The following is a 22,618-nucleotide window of genomic DNA, read 5'->3' as shown; positions in this document are numbered from 1 at the left end:
ATGGTAAGTCGATGAGCAAGGTGGCTCCATCGCATTGAGACTGATGTGCAGGTCGCCGAAATTTTTGACAAAGCCCCTGGGAAAGGTCAAATTCTTGACTTTCCGAGAACGACTTGGTGTCGTTCAGAGACCCTCTTATGAGGATCATGTATGATGCACACATTGAGCTCTGGGAGATCCAGGGGGCCCCAGGGTACTTCTTAGAGCGACATACAACCACAGGGCGACTCACACTCCCCTGGTGGTGCGCTATGTATAGGATGATTAGTTCTCCTGTGGGCCGGGATGATTAGTTCTCCCGTGGCGACTGTGAAACAGGATGATTAGTTCTCCTATGGGCTGGGATGATTAGTTCTCTCGTGGCGACTGTGGGACAGGATGATTCGTTCTCCTATGGACAGGATGATTCGTTCTCTTGTCGAGGCATCCTACCCATGCAGTTTGAGACTCATGGGAAGTACCTCTCATTTGATCAATGAGTAGGGAAATGGGGTTAGGGACCATTAGTAGTACTATTGATGGACGCATCATTATATCTACCGCACTGCCTATGTTAGGATGACCTCCATTGATCTGGGAACAATGAAACTGATCTGGGATCAGTATGAGTGGTTTGAGACACTCCCTTGTGATATTGATCTGGGATCAATGAAACTGACTTCGAGTCAGTAGAGAATGGTATGAGACATTCTCGATCAATTCTTCTTCTTCATGGTTCAGCAGAGCAGGACAGAGCAGAGCAGAGTAGAGCTCAACATAGCCGAGCAAAGCAGAGCAATGCAGGGCACTGATGGCAGAGATAGTACAGTCAGACAAGTGGTTCAGAGGATGGATTTCTCCCTAGTTGAGAGGGAGTGTTAAAATTGGCAACTAGGGCCAAACTCCATGTGGGTCATCTTATTAATGGCAGCTGATATTTTTCTTGGATCCCTCTCATCGAGAGGTGTAGGATTGATCTAAAGATCATCCGATTCTGATAAGTATTCATGGAGAAAAGAAATTATTTGTGATATGGGACAATTCGTCAAGGTCGGCCAACAACCAAATAAACCCCACTTATGCTCAACATTTTACTATAAAAAGAGGTGGCTTGCAAGTCATTTGCACACACTCTTCTTGTGCTCTCTTCCTCTCCACTTGTCTTTGGGTTTTGGTGGGAGGAGAGATCCTAAGAGTATACGTTGCCCTAAGTTTATGATGCCCTAATTGTAGATGAAGAGGAGGATCTGTTCGCAGTTCTAGAGTGGAGATCTAGCCCTAGCCGCAATCAAAGGGAGCTCCAATTCATAGCCAAAAGGAGCCCTAATCCGTTGTCTAAAGGAGGCCTAAAACGCAGTCTAGAGAGACCTACTCTAAGGTCATCTATCTGCTGTCAAAAAGGAGGCCATAATTCAGTAGCAAGGAAAGGCCACATCTGCCACAAGAGGAAAGGTAGAAGAAGCCCTTAACTGCAGTGAAAGCAATCCCTAGCCGCAGCAAGGAGAAGTCTAGCCAGTGAGGTCATTTGAGGGCTATTTCAGGGGTCCGTTTAGTGGACAGAGTGACTGTTCTTGGAGGCCGAGGCAAGGAGGGTTTGGTTGAGGGTGCAACAACTATTTTATGGTGACAAGTCCATACGTTGGGCTTGGAACTGCCCTCAAGGAGTAGCGTGGAGGGCATCATCCTATTTAAGGACAACCGCAGCAAGAGGAAGCAATTCTGGGTTAGCTTGCCGATTGTTAAGGACTGTGGTTGGTTGCCCTAACTAGTCTAGAATTGCAACATCCTAATTACCCTAGAACAATGAGCTAGTGCACACATCTTGGAATGTATCTTGTATGTGTTGAGTCAGTTTGATGTCTGTAAAGTGTAGCCATAATCCGCAGCAAAGGGAGGGCTGATCAACAGTGGAATATAAACTCTATATACAGTTTGAAGGCAACCCCAATCCGTTGTTAAGAGAGGTCCATTATCAGTCTTGTAAAGACTCTTATTCACTGCCCAAAGAGACCTAGTTGCAGTCACTTTAACTACTATCATAATACCACATTGCTGTAGGTGACAGCATGGCCTAATTGTAGACTATTTGGGCATGTCGGTGTAGACTCTATAACTCAGTGTTGCTGGACATATTATGGGACAACAACATAGTACATGGGACAACTGCAATGACACTAGGACAACTGCAAGTGGGATAACAACAAGCTTGGTGACACATAGGACAACTGCAACATGGGACCGCTGCAAGCATGAAGAATCATGGACAGCAGCACCATGTTAAAGCATGGACAACAGCAAGTATATTGGGATAGCAATAAGCATGGTGCAGAAGTGGCACTATGTACAACAGTGCTAAAACACTGGGACATCAACAGCATGAGGTCCAACATGGTGATGATGGGTGCAGCATGGTGCAACACGGTGAGGTGCAGCATAATAACGAGATGCAGCACAATGATAGGTGAAGGAGTCACCTTAGAGAATCAGTTGAAGCAGCATGTCTTCAACTGATCTCATGTAGAGATGATCTATGATCTTATCTAGATAAGTCAAAGTATTGACTTCTGTTGTAAATGTATTATCTCTTTCTCTCTATTGAATTATTGAAGAACATATAAGAAGAATTGATCAAGGGTTTCCCCACATTGGGGTTTGTCCCTGGCTAGCGCCACATCTTGTGTCCTCTTGTCTTGGCTTGTCTTTTGCGATTTATGTTTATGTTCTATCTGCAGTTTACTTTAATGCTGATGTGATTGCTAATCTGGAAAAGATATTGAGCTTACTGTGAAAATTGAAATAAATTTCTCTAAGCATAGAACATACCTAAACTTAACATGGTATCAGATCTGAAGTGAAGACAATGCCCTAATCAAGAGGGAGTTTTGGATCACCTTTGATTACAAAGGAGTGACATTTGTGTTTTTCCATCTCATGGATCATGCACTAGACCAAGACTAACAACCGTAAGTCTAGATGAAGGCCATGAATGGAAAAGTAAACACAAGATAGACAAAACATTATTGCCTTCACTTGGGAAGCAAGAATGGGAGGATTAGGTAATCATTTGGCATCTGATGCTTCTTTGAGGATGTGTAGTGCATCCAAGACAAGAGTAGGCAAGAGGACCGATATTCTTTGAGGGTTGGGAACCTAAGATAAGAATAGTCCTAGAAGGTCATACTCAGTGAACACTCGGGTGGGTATGTACCTTGAGAGACAATGATGAAGGTGTCTATAAATCAATGGTCTTGCCAGCATTGTAGCTCATGGTCTCGTAAAGAGATGGAGTTGTTAGTCAAGGCCTTGCACTATGACAATGCTGATGAATATGATGCTATAACAGATGGATTGCAAAATCCGGTTTCTCTTATGTGAATTCTTCAAGATTGATAACAGCCAAACACCTTGTAATATTGTATGAATACCTCCCTCGTTAAAAGGGAGTGTTGTAGGAAATGTAACTGGAAATGTAACTAAGTTCGGTCTTCATAAATGTACTTTTGGTATTTGTAGCTATTTAAGACAAGAAATATTATTTTTATAATATATGTCAATGAGTTTCTTACTCATTGAAATAGGTCTAGCACTAGTTAAAGTGCTATAGGTGAGTCAAATAGTCAAAAGAAAAGGTTGAAGACCTTACGGGCATGTTACACCTTGTATGTGTATGTATTATGGTCAAGAGAATACCTCCAAGCAAAGTCACAAGCATCCTCCAAGCAACGACATCCTAAAAAGAAGAAATCTGAAGCATAAAAGTCAAGTCCGCTTCCAGTTATCTAGTCGGCCTCAAGTCGGCCTAAAAGAAGGAGCAGACACCTATAGATTAGGGTCATTACACCACTCCAATACAACGCATTCATCTCTGGAATTAGTGCAGAAAAGAAGGAACAGAAAGGGTGATCAAGTGACAAGAAAGGAAGCCTCTAGTGCAGTGTACAAGGAGAAGTCTAGGTCGAAGTTGAGAGGATTGTTTCCTAGGTTTAAAAACAGTCACACATGTGAGAAACATAGCCTCTTCCTGCAGTCATTGCAGCACTATCATCACAGTCACATAACATCATTGGTTGGGCAATCTAAGTAGGCCTATAAGGCCCCTCACTCAAGCGTAGAAGGAGCTCTCTCAAGCGAAGAAGGAAGAGGTCTAAATCACAAAGAAAACAGTCACACATGCGAAGGTAAAGAGGCTGTCCCTGCTGTCATAACAGCCCTTCCATTACAGTGTTACAAGTTCATTGATTGGTGAAGACAAGAAAGGAATCATCATAGGAAAAGGGTCTCATCAAAGGTATCTCCTCTAGAGCAAGTGAAACAAGGTTTACTAATAAGTTGAAAGAAGGACAAAGTGTCGGGGAACAAAGTGCTGGAAGAAGGAAGCCTATGTACTGGGGAACAAAGTGCATAAAGGAGAAAGGGCTTGACTTGTGCTTGGAGGATATTCTAGTCAAGGGTCTAGGGTTTGGCATTGATCAATAGAAGCTTCAATAAGAGAAATTCACTAAAGGGTTTTCCTCTCAAGAGAAGAGAGGTTTTGGCCCTGGCAGAGAGCCAACATCTTGTGTTTTTGTTCTTATGTTTTTGGTAGCAGTTTGATGAAGTACACACACATGCATTAATAATAAGAAGAAGAAGATTAAGCTAACAAGAAAAGTAAAAAGACTTCACACATTGTTATCAAGCAACAAAGAATCACACTACACCTAATTTGCCCTAGATTCTTCAACAGGAGAGGAGTGTAACTTATGCATTTAACAGAGAAGTGTAACTTATGCATTAAAGAGGTGTAAGAGGAATCTTTTTATGACAAGTCATTAAAGTGTTTAAGAGAGTGTAGGAGGTGCGTAAGAGCATTAAAGAGAGGGAGGAATGAATCCGTTAAGAGAGAGTAACATATGCATTAATTGAGGGGAGTTACATATGACATGATTGAGAGACTTGAAATTCTTTTTAATAATATAATAATATCATAATAATAATAATAATAATATTAATGATAATATTGATGATTAAGTCGAAATTGAACTATTAGGATTGATTGATGATCAAAAAGGATTTTCCATCAACAATGCTTGATTACCAATTGACGCCAGGTGATTTACTATTTTTGGAAAGTCATACTTGAGACTTTCTATTTTTATAAATTCATCCCTAAGTTGCCAATTTTCAACACAATCACCTCAATAACTTTTACAAAATGAGGTTAAAAAACCCAAAAATGCATTTTAAAATAGATTGGATCTCAGCGGGGCAATAATTTCAATTCTAATGATAAATAAGGAAATCATTGCAATAATTTAAAAAATAAAATATATCATGATAAATACCAATGATATGATCATCGAGTTGGATTTTGATGTTATTATTGCGATAAGTGTAACACTGCTTTTACCAAACAGTGAAAGTACATGACCTTTTCTATATATTTCCTCATACAAAAGGCATACTAATTTATTCAAATCTATGTTGCCAGGAAACATGGGTTTGGGTGTTAAATTATGGAACTAGGGTTAAATTCGACTTTGGATAGCTCATTTGATGAAGATAATTGTTGCATTAAATTCCTCTCTTCGAGATGACCAAAATTGACCTTAAGATCACCCAATTTGGACAAGCAGAAGTTGGATTTTTAATTTATTCTCACACATGTACAAATTGTTAAGGTCGGCTTCAATGACATGTAGGCTCAGAAGCCCAAAGGATGTGTCCTTTCACCCACTCAGATTGGTATAAATACAAGAGACCTTTTACCTCTTTTGGCATGAATTAACACACTCATACATCTTCTCTCCTTCTCCTATTTGGTTCATATGGCTCAAAGAAGTCTTCTCTCTCTCTAATTCGAGGTACAGGTGGCCGAATTACAGGGCTGACTGTAGGGCTGAATTACAGAGCCAAATTTCAGGACAATTGCAGGACGTTGACCAACGTTGACTTGGGCAGTTTTGACACATTTTGACTGCGGTTTTGGGTGATTCCTCTCTGTTCTAATAGGCCGCAATTGTTGGTGGAAAATTCAAGGCAATCCGTGATGTTTGACTGAAGCCCTAATTACAGACTTTGACCGCAAACTGCTCCTCCACATTGACCAGGTTTGACTGCTTCAATTCAGATTGTTTTGGGCTCTATTTGATCAGCTAAGAAGGCCGCATTCACCTCATCTGGACCGAGCTCCTTTGGAGACCTTTTGACAGCTGTCACATCTCTGGTTAGGGCACAAATTGACAACAGTTGACTGTTGTTGACTTGAGCAAACTAGAGGCAAAACAGATTTGACTACAGTTGATTCCATTTCTCTTTTATAGTTGCTTGGTATTTTGATATTATTTGGATATTGAATTAATGATGTACTCTCTCTTTGCTGAACATTTGAAGACAATCCAATAAGAAGAAGATTTGCAAGGGTTTTCCCCACAGTGAGTTTTGCCCTGGTCATTGACCAAATTTGTGTCTCTTGTCTCTTGGTTGTCTTTCTATGTGCATTCGTTTATTTGTTCTATCTACTATTGCTCTACTATCATTAGAAAATTGAAGAAGTGAAACTGAGAAATTGAATGCTATTAAATATTGCTGAAATAATAGTTGCAGCATAGAACAAGTGATGAAAAATTAACATCAGGGATGTGTGCATCGGTTTTTGAAACAGGGTACATAGGCTTGTCGGGGGTATATTATAATTTATATATATTATATATTATAAATTATAATATATATGAATTTTGAAATCTTCCAACTTACAACAAGAAAAATAAATCATTTAAAGACTTAAACATGAACATTCACTTTGAAATTTCAAATTTGATATCAAGTGGAAATGACAATTTACATATTGAAATGAAGACAATAACTCCCTTCAAGAAGAAAACCAAAGTAGATTATAAAATTAATATATATGTTTAAAGAACTTTAAACCATAAAAACACATTCCTCACATATGGATACTATTGAATAAATAAAGAACTTAGTATCAAAGTGTTGTGTTGAGTGTGATGAAACATTTATATTATATGGGTATTGACATTCTGGAGAAATTTATCAAAGCGGAAGAAATGCAAGGAAATTAGCGAATGCTTAAGATAGCAAAACATATTTTTTTAAATGCATATATCCTTCAAGCTATATATGACTTGTACTTAATGGTATTACTACGCTTTTTTAAATGCATATATCCTTCTTAAGATGACTTGTAGTTAATGGGTAATTCTGTAAAAGGATGTTGTATTTCAATTAGAGACACACATTACTAATTAGTGATTATATCATTAAGAAATAAAATCCAAGAACTAATTCATGGCAAAGAAATTTTAAAAAGTTGTACTTTTGAAATGATGGGACTTTAAGACCTCAGAACTTTAGATTTGAAATGTTTTACTAGGATAGGAATTTTGATAAAAATCATGGCCAAGAAATTAAAAAAAAAAATTGTATTTCTTTCGAAATGATGGGACTTTAAGACCTCAAAAGTTTAAATTTGAAATGTTTTACTAAGATAGGAATCTTTTTTCTTGTCCGGTACCACATAAGAACCCACAACGCACCCATTTTTGGGGTTTGGCGAACCCATTTAAGCAAACAAACCTAGGCCACAAGTATTGTGTATTGAGTTCTTATGGGAAGAACCTAGTTCGTATGGGTGAGTCTGGCAAGTACCCGCTCTAGCACCCGTTTCGTGGGGACGAGAACCCAGAATGGGTTTGCGAACCCGTGCTACAGAGATTCAAATCAATTCCACGAGAAAGTACATTGCATTTAACCATATACATATCAAAATTACAATCATCACGTGATAGAAATATTCAAAGAAAATGAGAGGTTCTTAACTTTTCCAAAAGCTAGATTCCAAACAACTGCCTGAATGTGAGCATTTTCCACCCAACCCTAGACAATGCTCTGTGGATGCCACCCCCTAGCTGGGCTATGAAACAATCAAGGCAAAGAAGACAATTTTAGGATTCTCTCAAATCACTCTACCCATTCCAAAAGTATAAAACATCAACCAAGTGACCCCACTACTGAGTAATTTTACCAATCTCTCAACCAAACCACCTTTGGCACTCATAATACCTACCCCACACAACACAAGGAAGGAACTCCTTTCTTTGCTCAACAATCCCTCATAATTTTTCTTCTCTTCAGCGCTCTTCAATGTGTGAATAGAAAATCCAATTACTGTCCATCTTTAGAATGAAATCCAGCAACATTTTCTTTGCTCTTGGATAATTTTTAGGATCAACTTTGTTGTCTTTCAAATCAAATTGGCCTCTAATGTTGCACAACATTCATTCCATCATCTTCACTATGGTTTCCTCCTTTCTCCCCTTCTTCCCAAGGTTCTAATCACTTTCTTTCACGATCTCTTCAATACCATTGTATGGCATCTTCCCTTTTCTAGTAAAATCTTTCCTTTTCTCTTCTCTATGCTTCCCTAAAAATAGTTTCTCTTTTTCCATTCGAATTTCCTCTATTGGCATGAACAAAAGATGGGATGTAAGAGTCCTAAACCAACTCTTACTGGTTCTAAGAGTGTGGGGGGGCAAGTTGCTAGAATGTAGGAGGTGGTTTCTTAGATCTAGGAGATGGTTACAACCACTTCTCATATCTCCTATTAAACTATAGGCTAGGAACAACATCAACATCATAAAACACTGAAGGTTAAAGTAATGGCAAAGTGGGTAGGAAAAGAGACATAGATAACTAGGCATATAAAAATTCCCTTGCACCCCTCCCCTTTCCCCTCTTGTGGTATCATATCCCCTTTATATACTTATGCTTACTCAGTTTTGGTTCTTTTATTAACTGCAAAATAACAACGTTTACAAGTATTTAAAAATTCCATGGTATGTCTACCTCATGGTTTGAATAAGGCATAGTAAAAAAAAGACATGCAAAGCCTTTAAACATAGACAATATCTGGTTCAGTATTTTCAAAGTGTCAAAACCAGGACATTACAGCGAGCAAAGATGTCATCTCTATGGAACTTTAGATCTGAATTCACTCACTACAGTATACAACCCCTTGGATCTGGCTGGACAATGAAGCCTCCATTGCATATTTCTTCTCCTCAGCCTCAAATGTTGGGAGAGACGGCTTTTTGCTCCATAGCTCCTCCCAAAATTACATAGCCAGACCCCCTTGGCCCTAGGCACTTTATGGATGGCATTCTTGAGCTTTGCATAAGGTCTGACACAATGACAGATTTAGAGTCTAGACAATGATGCTACCTCTACCTCCTCCACCTCCACTTTTACTTTTATTTTATTTTTATTTTAATGATGTTGATGTTAAGCTATGGCCTTGAGTCTTACAGATTTTCACTTTTGTTTGGCCTTGCTCATGCTGTCTTTCCATTATAGTTATTTGCATCTCTTTCATTATGATAACATTTTAGCATTAGGAATGTTACAAAAACCTCAGACTATTAGCCACTAATTACATTTTCTAGTCCCATTGGAAATTGCTGAAATTAACTTATCTTATCTGGTACCATGTTAGTTTTCAAAGCACCATTAGCATGAGACAAGGCACACAATGTAAATCTAACTAAATGATTTCTTGCCAAGTGACATGAATTTTCAAACGTATTCACTGAAGATATAGATAATTCTTCAGCCCAAAATACATCTAACCAAAAACTGTTGACTTGTCCTAAAATAACATTTGTAAACTTTACTTTCTCAAACACTTTTATGTCCTAATTTAAAACTAGTGCCTGTTTTTATCAAAATAATGCACCTATCTAATGGGAATTTAGTATTTACATATACTAGAGAATTTTTTTCTTTGTAGAGTAAAACTACTAAATTACCTTTTTATTTGGAAATGCGGCTTACAGTTGTCCTTCAGTGAAATGGTCATGATATGAGGGGCATTTCTGTGGTGTCAAAATCACCAAGAACTTGCATTTGGCCTCATTGGCACCCACTTGGGGGGTTTGAATCCAGGCCTTGGCATTAATACAAGTTCAATCACGTCACAACTTGCTGCTAGACTATAAGTTGATATGGTTCCTACATTTTAAACACAAATCCCATAATCAATGAGGAATCAGGAAAGGCTTTGTAATTTGCTTCTATTGGTCTGCATTTTATTTCCACCGATTTGATCCTTTTGGACTCCAAATGGGCCCTTTCATGTGGCTAAATATGTAAGAAATTGATTTTAATTTTTCTCCTTAATATCCTTTAGTTACTCTTTACAAATCATACATTACAGTGGCTCATTTGTCTAGATTCATTTCGTCCCAATGTGGAATTTATTACCACTATATCTAACAAAATAAGCTTACAAAAAGCATCGATGTATTATAAATATCAAAGAATCTCAAGCTCCAGCAAATAGAGTGGAGCTTAACGTCTATGATTCATGATCAAATGTAATCTCTCCCTACACTTACTGTTAAGTCCAAAGGGATCCATATCAGAACAAACCTGATGAAATCTAAGGTGTTTTAAGAAAAGACATTTGGACATTCAGCAAAAGAAATAGAGCATGTATGATTATACCTGCCAGTCTGATTGACCAGAGCTTGAACTGGAACTGAGTTTACTAGTGAGTTTGCGCTTCAATCCTTCAATCTCTGAGTAATCAAATAGCATTTTTCAGTTAAAATATTAAGAATAAAATTCCAAAAGTACCTTCAAGATTATGTGAATTGCTTGCTTGACATCTTGAAAATTGAACTTTTGGTAACCTTTCTAAGGATACAAACCATTTTCACCAGGCCTTAGGCGCCCACCAGGCAGCCTAATAATCTTATTTCCTTTTTGGAGCAGCAGCAAATGTGGGTGGCCATACTCATGCACCTGAAATATAGAGAAAATGTCATATATAAAATCCACAAATAGATCAAGTTGCTTGAAGCCGTAATACAGAGATCCTGCCATCTCTTAATGCAGGAGGATCTAACATCAAAATAAGGCTCTAGTTTGCTTGTGGTCTGCAATTTGAGAACAGGTGCTGGATTAGGGATCTGAATGTTTTTCATCATCAAAAGAATATTTAGCACTATGAAGACATACAAATGATAAAAACTCACTCTCCTCTGTCTAGGTCGTGTTAGTCTTTCAGAAGACAAAATCCTTGCATGAACAATTTCGGGCTACACAAGAGAATGATAGGATTATAAAGATCTTGTGCCATGTTATTTCCTAAATAAGTAAAATTTGGTGAAATTAATGTATTGGTTTACACTATTTTTTCTAGGTAACATATCCCAGGTGAAATTGCTTAGACATTTCCCCTTAATCTGAGGATGGCACGAAAGGTAAACCCTATATTCCTCAAGACACAAGGCCAGGTCAACAATTCATGAATAGATCATATATAGCTCACAACCATTGGCTCACAAAGAGCAAACATGTTACAGAGTACGATTTGGACACAGGGGTGGAAGGGTAACAAATTTTCCTTATAACCACTCAAGTTACACCCAATTGACTTACTAAGCACAATATATGTTTAGTGTCAATACCATTTCAACTATGAGATATTTAGGTAAATTAGTTTACGGTTTGTCAGGCACAAGCTAGAGAAGCATTTCAAACCAAAGATCGCCAGGAAAAAAAATTGCAAACCTTCTTATGTCATCAAGCGGTTCAGAAACCTGCACTGGACAACTAAGCATGAAGATTATTATATGCTTCTAGGAGAAGGGTGCCCAACCATCAAATCCCATCGTTTTCTGTTTATTTCATTGCGTTCTATATGTATGTATATACTATCCTGAAAGACTCCATGGATTCGAGAACATAATGACGCATAAAAACAATTACTAACCAGAAGTAGCCCTTCCACATATGTCCGCAGACCATCTCTCATGAAACTGAAAGAACAAAGTAGACACAAAATTTGTAAGTAATCAATGCTATGATGAAGAGGAATAAATCAGAAATTGAACTTGAAAATGTGTCCTACTTTTTCTTTTTTTTAATCTGTTTTTATGCACATGTTGCTGACTTTTCTGCAAGTAATCAGTTTTGCAATTTTTAATATTTATACATGTGATCCCAAAATTGAAAATCAGATATCCGAAAAAAGGTGTGATCATAGTTCATATTTTAGTTATAGATATCATAAATATCTATTATTCAAGCCACTGAGATCTACACTCTAACCATTAAACATGTAGAGCCAACTGATTGTAGATGAACTAGTGGTACGAAAACAAATTCAGCAAAACAGGAAGTCACTAATTCTGGAATATTGCAATTTGGAGTAGGAAAAACCTTGAGAGAAAAAACAATAACCACGAAGTAATGACCTACTCATTCTTAAAAAGGATTTTACAGTCAATGGGGTCTTGGTTAGATCGTAAAACAATATATGATCCCTGCTACCAAGCTTCAAATCCCCAGAGACATTTTCTCCCCCCATGGACCCTCTTGCCCATACACACGGGCCATATCTCTTATGTCAAGACGCGTTCAGCCAAGTTTAAGTCCTGCCAAAATTTGCAGAATAAATGCCTGCAATCGTGGTGTATCTACTATCAAGTTTCAACCACATTTCTTTTTATAATGGAGAATGTTGGATATCCCTGTTCTGTAGCTGCTTATAGTTCATTTTGATATTCCCATAATGGGGAAGGGTATGCTTGCAATGGTTGTAAAGTGTAAGCATCACTAAAAAACACACACACACTTGATAAACTATCATTTCAAGAATAGTCAAGAGGGAAGTAATGATAGGTACCAAGCTATTCCAAAACAAAGGTGAGAACAAAGCTAACACAACCTTTGGACTAATGACACGGACTTTGTACTATAATCACATCCTATTAAAAATTATTCCATTATTTCCCTGGAAAGAGAATATGGAATTTGGCAAACTCTGGAGAAATTAAGTCTAAATAGAAAAATATTAGGGTACAGTGGATGATCGAGAGAGAAATGGGTAAAAATGTTGTTGTTGGAAATACTGAGAGGGGGGTGAATCAGTATTTCACATCAATTAGTTAATTAGCATCCTATCAGTCAACAACACCATTCAACAATGCACAATATCAAAGACGGTAGGCACAAGCTTTTTAGGTGGAAACCCTTCTGGGAGAAAAACCACCAAATGCTTCTTAATATAAGTATTTTAAAAATTACATCAATAGGACGCTCCAACTTCCAAGATTCTCTAGCTTCCACTGAAAGGAGGCTTCAACCCCCTGATTTATCAGCTTCAACAGAAAGGACGCTCCAACGCCTTGGTCTACCAGCTCCAACTGGAACAAGGCCTAATCACAAAATTTAGGTCACATGATTTGAAGGAACACATTGATATTTAGGTCAACAATAAGATTATCCATCAACCAATGTACTACATCAATATCCCGAATAACTGCTCTTGTTGCCAAAGTCTCGATCATCAATTCAAGGACTATCCCCTTGCAGGCGATATAGGAGTTACAAAAATGTATGCTGATATGCAATCAATAATATGGTCACATATATAAGATCTAAGACATATGGCTATCTTAATGGGCATAACTCTACATAATAATTATTAATGTAAACAATAGTCATTAAATATTATACAGCAAAGGCCCTCAGGCCCAAGCAAGCTAACCCCAACCTCTTTTGAATCCAAGTGTGAATGTGTAGGCACAAGAAGGTAAAGAACCACCTCGAAGTGAATTTTCCCAGGCATGCAAACTCTAACATTCACATCCGATTACTTTGCAATTCTGTAGGAGTTGGATTAAATGGACACAGGGAATGGTGGCGATATCAGAGTAGGAACTTTCCATTCTCCCTCAATATGAAAGTGTTCTCATGGAATATTCAGGTAGGACCTCAAACTGTACCAATAAGGGTATGGTCAGATCTTTCTACCATATCTTTGTAGAAACTAGATATATTCTACCTGTAGGAAGTCATGATTACACATCTCTGTTATAGACCCCTCTCAACTATATTTGGCCTCGTACTAGTTCTTTCGCATCAACACATGAATTAGGAAAAGGTCGTGTAGCGATGGTCATTTCACCCAAACTTTGGGGCAGGCCAACATTTAGGCATTAAATAATGCTATGAACTGCAGGACAGTCAACAAGCTTCCGAAGGCAAATTGATTAGTTTGTGGAGACTTTAATATGATAGTCACAAGAGGACAAAGAGATTCCTCCATCGATGGTGCACAAAGGAATGGGAGGCATGGTTGGGTTTGTATTTACTTAGGTTTATATGACTCAAATATTTACAAAGAAATGATTCCTCCAACCTTTGTTTTACATAGTGAAATTTTAGGAAAGTGAAGGAAAGCATTTTAAAGTGGCTAGGAAAAGTCATTCTTATTGATCAGAACATCTTCGCCTTCATCTGCCAAATCTCTAGGTCTATGCAGAAAAAGTCATCATCACCTGTTGCAAACTATAAACTTAATAAAAGGTAGGGGGCCACATTGCAATGGGCATATGTTGATTTGGGGTAACATCGGATGTGCTCTAGCCATGAAAATTGGTGGAGAGGCTAAAGCACATGAGATCTCCAAGACCCAGAAATGGTTTGGGCAGATTCTAACTGGTTTGGGAAATATTAAAATATTTAATATTTTTAATGGAGTTCCTAAGTCTAAACTTAGGAAAAATAAAATATTAATGGGTATTAATATAAAACTGGGTTAGAAGGTTCCAAAAGTCATGGATCAAGCCAAATCTAATCTTAGTCGTTGATTAGAGATTTAATCTTGGCTATTGAAGAACCAACGAGAAAAGTATAAGAGGAGGCTTGAGGGTCAGTTGGAGAATACACCAGAGTGATCAATCATTCATTTTGCTAGAGCGGGGTTGCTAAGCAAAAGTGAATCAGTGATCAACAGTGAAGGGAAGTAAGTGCTGGATAGAGAGGAAGAGACAATACTGAGAGACCAGCACAGAAGTAGGCAGAGCGAGAGCAGCAGCCAGTTCAGGCCACGCAGAACCCAGCAGAGACAGTGCAGAGGCCAGAGGGATTGCGTCATCCACGCAGAGACTGCTGGAGTGACGCAGAGGGTACGAGAGGCTGTGCGGTGCCTCAAGGGCTGACGCAGAGGGTCCTGGGGTTGACGCAGAGGCTAGAAGGTCCAGCGCGGAGAGGGTTTCGTGGGACAAGTTTTTTGAATACTGTTTTCGAAGATAGAGGTATTGTCGCTGTGTATTTTTCTCTCTCGGATGAGCCGGTTAAGCACCCAGTTGTACTCAAGGAAATACTGAATAATAATAAACCCTCAAAATAGCTGCACCAGTTTTCCCGCATTGGATTTTTTCCAGGGACATTTGTCCAAAAATAATGGTGTCACTTGTGTGCTTGTTTTCTTTCAGTTGATGATCTGTAGATATTGTGACTATATTGTGTTTACTTCAGTATTTAAATGTTTTAAATAACTTGTTCAGAATTTACAAGTAGAAGAAATAAATCAGCAGAATACAAATTAATTTTCTAACGAATAGACTTAATAAATTCAACATGGTATCAGAGCGTGGTTGCAGATCACAGGAGAGCTGAAGGCATCAGCTAAGCAGAGCATTTGCAGCAGAATCAGTTGTCTCGAGTGACAATAGTTGATCCTTGCAGAAGCAACAGAGGAAGGGTTGACGCAGAGGGACTGCGTCATCAGTCCGGGCCAGAGAGAGGCCAACATAGAGGCTGAGGAGGGCAGAGAGAGGCTCACGCAGAGTCACGCAGAGACCAGGAGGGTTGACGCAGTGGCTGAGGGAGCTATTTTTGTTGTAGCCGGGATTGCGCAGAGCCTAGAGGCTCAATCCTTCAGTTGCTGGGGTGAAGGAAGCTGTGGGCAGTTTGCGGGAGCGAAGCTGGTGGGGTATTGTGGTCAGAACAATACCTAACAGGGCAAGACCAAGGTAGAGGAAGTTGTTGTCGAGGCGGATTTCTAGCCAAGGAATTTGGATCAGTGTTGCAATTGCATAGACGATTGGAGAGGAGCAACTTGATGGTTGGCAGAAGGATTTCCAGGAGGGAAATCGGGACTCAGAGGGAGTCCAAAAGAGAACTTCCAGATGGGAAGTAGAGAGACTCAGAGGAGTCGAACCGAGAACTTCCAGACGGGAAGTAGAGAGACTCAGCAGGAGTCGAACCGAGAACTTCCAGGCGGGAAGTAGAGAGACTCGGAGGAGTCGACAAAAAAGAGCAGAGAGATGGTCGTGAATGGGCTGAGAGATCAGGACAGGCTGGACGGAGCGTCCAACTTTGTGGTCTGGAAGGCCAAGATCTTGTCCATTCTAGACAAACATCGTATCAAGGGCTTTGCCTTGAGAGTAATGGCTATCCCAGTTGACCCGGTAGCTAATGAAAGGTACGAGGAGGCAATGGCTAAGGCAAAGTGCATCATCCTTGATGGGGTCAAGGATCATGTGGTCCAACATATTGCCGAGAAGGAAACGACAAAGGAGATGTGGGACACTTTGAAGACATTGTACCAGCATACTTCCGTGCAGAGGAAGATGCTCCCGGAGAATCAGCTAAGGTCATACCAGATGCAGAAGGGAGAGCAGATAGATCTCTTCCTCGGTCAGTTGAAGGAGATCTGTGACCAACTAACTTCCATAGGGGCCACGCCAGATCAAGAGTTGATGGTGAGGACCGCACTTAACACAGTCTTCGAGGAGTGGGAGACATTTGTCCAGAGCATATTGGGCAAGGCGAGTCTTCCAGATTGGGAAGAATTGTGGGTGGCTCTTCATCAAGAAGAGATCAGATGGCTGACCAAGACGGGAAGTAGCAACAAAGGGGCCAGGATCAAGACGGAAGAGGAAGAGGATGCGACTCTGGCATCTCCGAGGTCAAGTGCTTCCATTGTGGGGAACTGGGTCACTATGCGAACTAGTGTCCGAGGAAGAAGAGTAGGGAGAGGCTTCTGACTCTAAGGCAGCGCCATCAAAGGCAGAGAAAGAAGTCGAGGAGGATGACGATTGTGCCATGAGTGCTCATGTACCACTAGAGAAGAAGTGGGGAGACATCGCGCTATAATCAGGAGGACAACAGGCGATGAGGGGTAGGATCCTTGAGGTACCCAACCTCTTGGATTATACCTTGCTACGGAAGCCCTGAAGAGGAGTAGCAGGACTGGCGGATGTTGGTAGAGACAAATGCGGATGAAGCGGCAAAGAGTGCTACAATGCAAGATTCCCCAAGCAGCGCGAGGCTAGCAGGCTGCAACAGTGGGAGAGACACGAGAGTGTTGCAACGGTGTAGGATGGCACAGAGAGGTTTGCAACGGTGCGAGATGCAGGGAGTTGTTGCACCAGCGCAGAGGTTAGTAGATGGAGCACTTGTTAGCGGCAGAGGGAGCTTCAGCATCGGGAATGTTTCTAGCCTGACAGGGATGTCAGAAGTTGGGTGCATTAGTTAGTTACTTCTCAGTAACTGGGTTGCAGTGCAGTAGCACGATGCAGCATGATGAGAGGGGGTTGCAGTGCAGATGCAGTGCTCAGAGTATGGACCAGGAGCAACACGGATGCAGAGGGAGCTACCGTACGGATACAGCAGTGTCAGTGACAGGGCCATGAGTAGCAGCACATGATGCAACAGTGCAGAGGATGTTGGGTAGGGAGGCCTAGCATCAGCACAGGTACCGGTGCCAGATAATCATAGTGATACTCAGTGAGGAGCATTACTAGAGCACAATGCTCGCTAAGAGGGAGTGTTGATTTGAGGTAGCATCAGATGTGCTATAGCCATGAAAATTGGTGGAGAGGCTAAAACATATGAGATCTCCAAGACCCAGAAATGGTTTGGGCAGATTCTAACCGGTTTGGGAGATATTAAAATAATTAATATTTTTGATGGAGTTCCTAAGTCTAAACTTAGGAAAAATAAAATATTAATGGGTATTAATATAAAACTGGGTTAGAAAGTTCCAAAAGTCATGGATCAAGCCGAATCTAATCTTAGCCGTTGATTAGAGATTTAATCTTGGCCGTTGAAGGACCAACAAGAAAAGTATAAGAGGAGGCTTGAGGGTCAGTTGGAGAATACACCAGAGTGATCAGTCATTCATTTTGCTAGAGCGGGGTTGCTAAGAAAAAGTGAATCAGTGATCAGTAGCGAGGGGCAGTGAGTATTGGACAGAGAGGCAGAGACAGTATTGAGAAACCAACGCAAAAGTAGGGAGAGCAAGAGCAACAGCCAGTTCAGGCTACGCAGAGCCCAACAGAGACAACACAGAGGCCAGAGGGACTGCATCATCCATGCAGAGGCTGCTGGAGTGACGCAGAGGGTCCCAGAGGCTGCGCAGTGCCTCAGAGGGTTGACGCAGAGGGTCCTGGGGTTGATGCAGGTCAGCAGGAGGCTGACGTAGAGGCCAGAAGGGCCAGCGCGGAGCTTTAGTTGTGCCAGAGAGGGTTTCGTGGAACAGGTTTCCTGAATACCTGTTTCCGAAGATAGAGGTATTGTTGCCGTGTATTTTTCTCTCTCGGATGAGCCGGTTAAGCACCCAGTTGAACTCAAGGAAATACTGCATAATAATAAACCCTTAGAATCGCTGCACTGCTTTTCCCGCATTGGGTTTTTGCAGGGACATTTGTCCAAAAATAACAGTGTCACTTGTGTGCTTGTTTTCTTTCAGTTGATAATCTGTAGATGTTGTGACTATATTGTGTTTATTTCGGTATTTAAATGCTTTAAATAACTTGTTCAGAATTTACAAGTAGAAGAAATAAACCAGCAGAATACAAATTAATTTTTTAACGGATAGACTTAGAAAATTCAACAACATATGGAGTTAAATATGTGAGAGTATTTAGAAACAAAAAGTGTTTTAAGTTCAAGTTTTAGGTTGGAAGGTGGTTTAGCAAAATTTAGTAGTCCAGGCTAGGCTTCACAGTTCAGGACTAACAGATAAATTATATGTTATATGTCACAAAGATGAGACAATTGAGCATGTAGAGCGGACTGGGCACTACGGGTATAGATTTCATCAGAATACACAACCCTGTTAAGCAGGCCTCTCAGTTATAGGGCAATAATTTTAAGGGATGTGCAGATGATCATGCAACAAGGCAGAGACATATGGAATACGATCAAGCTGGCAGGGATTTTTTTTCTCTCAACAAGAAGATGCAGGGCCACTTTCAATAAAAGAAGTTGTAACTTTTCCTTTTTGAGAAATATCTGTTTTTAAGCTGATTATGCTGCACACTTGTCAGTTAGATTGAAGCTATACAAGAAAGATATAGAATCTCCAGAGTTTGGCGCTAAGACAATGTTGACCTGATCAAAGATTAGAGAAAACGCTGAAAATCATCCAATAACAACTTCATATCTTTATAATGAGGCATGAGCTCTACTGCCAAGAAAAGGAATAATTTGAAACCCAATAAAGTCAGTCCCATAGAGATTAAAATTTATTTCATTTAAGGGTGCACCATATATCGAATTCAAACAAATTGATATGTTTCACCATGTATTGTTGTTTACTTAAATCCATGGCTAATTTAAAACTTACTTGGCTCTCATTCTGTTCAGCCTGTCTGACGGAAAAACGTCTTTATCCACCTTGGCTTCCTTTTTCCCATACGAGTAGCAGGATAGAGGGTGAACTTTCACAACTAAATGAGAACTCATCATTTTACGATGTCTTCTTTGATCTTCTGCAAACAGAACCTCTGAACTCAATTTGAAAGCCACTGATAAGAACTCACAAAACTATCAATCAAATTACCTAACATCCATCCAGGCAACTTATCTCTCATAGAGAATTAACATGTTATGTTTTATGAGGAATGTCATTAGCCAGAAATAGGATGATCTTTCAAGGAAAGGAGGAACATATTGGCTGGATATATCATCAAATAAGGCTTGCATATGGCAAAGGATGGAAGCCTCCAAGAGAGAAAAGTCCAAGGAGATTACAGGAACCCTGCATCGACTAAATAAGACCTTTGGGGGTTTTTCGATGGTGCTTGTCAAGGAATTCCAGGTTTGTGGGGTACAGGTGCTATCCTCTTTCTCAACAATTCACACAATTCTACTTTGTATTTTGGAGCACGACAAGGAACAAACAACAGAGCAGGGTTCTATGCTCTTTGGTTTCTGTTGAAAGTAGCTAGAGAAAAGAATGTAAGCAGGTTGCAGGTTCTACAAGACCTCAAAGTTATTGATGGATTGGGCAAATAGGAAAAAACAAATTATAAATATGGCCTTAAGCCCAACAGTGGAACTTTGCTTGGAGAAAAGGGCCATCTTTGAAGAAATATCTTTTTGGCATGTTTACAGGGAATTCAATTAGATAGGATAAACTCTCAAAAGAAGCTCTCGTTTTGCAGGAAGGCCACCTGATTGAAGAAAAGTTCAGGTATAATATCCCTTTGAATAAGATCCAAAATTCAATCGATGACATCTATTTTGAGTAAAGTCAAGTCTGTTTTTGAAGTATGTTTTTCAGATTATATACCAACTGGTGTGATCCCAATTTCGATTTATGTCGACAGAAAACTGTATATGTCTAGGGCCAGGTTTGAAGACATTATGGAAACTTGGAACTGAGTCGAGAGGCTCATCAATATGTAATTTTATCTCCTCCAAATTTCAAAGATTTTTCTCTTCGATTAAAAAAGAAACAAATTATCTACATATCTTCGAATCTTAATCCTGTGATGTAAAAAACAAAAAAGCACAAGAATGAAGCCGTGAATGTATGAAATTGACGGAATCTTTAATGTGCCTACCCTGTAGGAGAGATAATTCTGAATGAATTTCACAACAGCCACTGACACACTGTCGACTTTGATGGTCTCAAACAGCCACGGGAATAATAAGAAGAAAGAAAGAAAGAAATTTGTCTGCCCCCGCTTGGATTTCTTACCACCGACTTCTAGTGCTGTTTCTAAAGAAATATGAAGAAAAAGTGATGGAATTGACATTTGGCTATTCAATGGACCACAGCTGTAACTTGACCAATTACAGTGTGCACATATTCTCGATATTTGGTCAGTCAATCGATATTGGGTGGCTTTATTCTGAATAAATATATTTACTCGGGAAGATAAGGCGGTGTGGACGTCGAGGTTCTTGTCGTGGAAATTGGATATGATAACTGAATTTTGTCAAACCAGTGGTCTTCCAGTTATAATATAAAAAGGTTCAACCTGGTTAGCGTGGATATGGTTACTGCAAGTTTGAGTGTTTACTTTTCTTTTCTTTTTAATTTAGTTATGGAAGTTTGTTTGGTTAGAGAAGAAAGGGTGATATTTTTCAAAAAGTTTATGAAGTTGTGGAGTTTGATTGGATAAAAAAAGTAGTTGTAATATGTTTTTAATAATGGTTAAAGAGTTTCTTGTTTTACAGGTAAAATAGTTTTAGATAATGAAATTGTGAAATTAAATTATTATTATATATAATTTATAAATTTATAATATTATATTAAATTAGATATATAATATTATTTTTTATTATTAAATATAAGTTGATTTTATAATTTTTTATTATTAAATATAGGTTGATTTTATAAGATAATTTAGATAAATATATTTTTTCTCCCTATATAAGATGTGTACTTTTTATTTGATGTGAGATTATTTAGTGTATTTTTTTAATGCGTAGATTATATATTTGATGTTTTGGTTATTTTTTGGTATAGTTGTTTTTTTTAATATTGTTGGAAATTTTAAGGGATTTATTGAAATTATAAATTTAAATTGTATAGTGTGCATAATTTAAATTTTTTAGAGGGTTGTTCATGTGTTGAATTGCTTTATGTGTTTAAAAATGCAATTTAAATAACACTTGTATTGCTGGATTATGATATGAAAGGCCAGAACATTAGACTGTTTTTTTTTTAACCATAGTGAATCAGTAATTCTATGGAGTAATTTGGGAGATCAAACCTAGGGGCTGTCACTATAACACCAAGAGTATATCCAACATCCGATAAGCCAGATATACCATGAACTTATGACTTAGCAAGAGTAGCGACTCCACAATGGTGGGGGAGCCTTTTCTTTAAGCCTGATCACAAAAAGCCAAAGATGTCCATGACATGATATCATTGTTTTATTTATACTTGCACCATTATCATAGCATAATCAAATAAATTAAAATATGTATTTAATTTTTTGTTTGAATGGTATTTTTCTAAATTTGTATTAGATGAAAACATAATTTTCGCCATTCACAACATAAAAGAAAGGAAAAACAAAAAAAAATATCTTAGTACACTACTAAAGGTGTGGCAGGTGATAGTTTTAATGTTTTGTTGAGTAGTGTTGAGGTAAGTGCAAGCAATGATTTGAGAGGCTTCCTTCTTCAAGCATTCATCATATATACAACAACCAACTTTGATCTTTTTTTAATAAAATGGGGCCTTTTTCTTCTTCTTCCCAAGGTTTTTGGTGAAAACATATACGTAAAAAGATGATTGAGGGTAAGGCTCAACTAAATTTGGTAAGACTTGTCTCAGGGATTTGACAACACAACCAATATGGTAACCTTAAATATGATAAATCTTTGCAGTAACAAATGACCCTTTCTTCTTGTTTCTTTTCAAATTATTTCTCTTCCTATGCTTTTAGAGTCAAGCTTATCACAGTGATGTAAGGACAATCTTTTGAGAATTTTAATTTCTTATTTTCCAAAATAGGAAAATGAAGGGATTCAGGTATTTTTGACTTTTTTTTGGGTGGATGGGGTGAGTAGGTCAAAGAAACAACATCACACAAAA

The 22,618-nt window shown here is 38.8% G+C and overlaps 1 protein-coding gene across 1 annotated transcript in view; it reads right to left on the bottom strand.

Annotated features, from left to right (window-relative positions):
- Positions 1-20,876, bottom strand: part of LOC149144496 (pre-mRNA cleavage factor Im 25 kDa subunit 2-like) — a 58,321-nt gene extending 37,445 nt beyond the window's left edge. The window contains exons 1-5 of the mRNA XM_089446560.1: positions 20,628-20,876; positions 19,406-19,550; positions 11,753-11,798; positions 10,686-10,779; positions 10,480-10,553 (exon numbers count right to left, since the gene is read on the bottom strand). Coding sequence (XP_089302686.1) covers positions 10,480-10,553; positions 10,686-10,779; positions 11,753-11,798; positions 19,406-19,527 — 336 coding nt within the window. The 5' untranslated portion in view covers positions 19,528-19,550; positions 20,628-20,876. The remainder of the gene's footprint in view (positions 1-10,479; positions 10,554-10,685; positions 10,780-11,752; positions 11,799-19,405; positions 19,551-20,627) is intronic.
- Positions 20,877-22,618: the final 1,742 nt, after the last annotated feature.

The sequence above is a fragment of the Pinus tabuliformis genome, chromosome X (assembly GCF_031772625.1).
Source record: "Pinus tabuliformis cultivar Carrire ecotype Pingquan chromosome X, CPIR1, whole genome shotgun sequence".
Lineage (NCBI taxonomy): Eukaryota > Viridiplantae > Streptophyta > Pinopsida > Pinales > Pinaceae > Pinus > Pinus tabuliformis.
The sequence above is the reverse complement of the archived record's forward strand: the minus strand, read 5'-3'. Positions and strand labels throughout refer to the sequence as shown.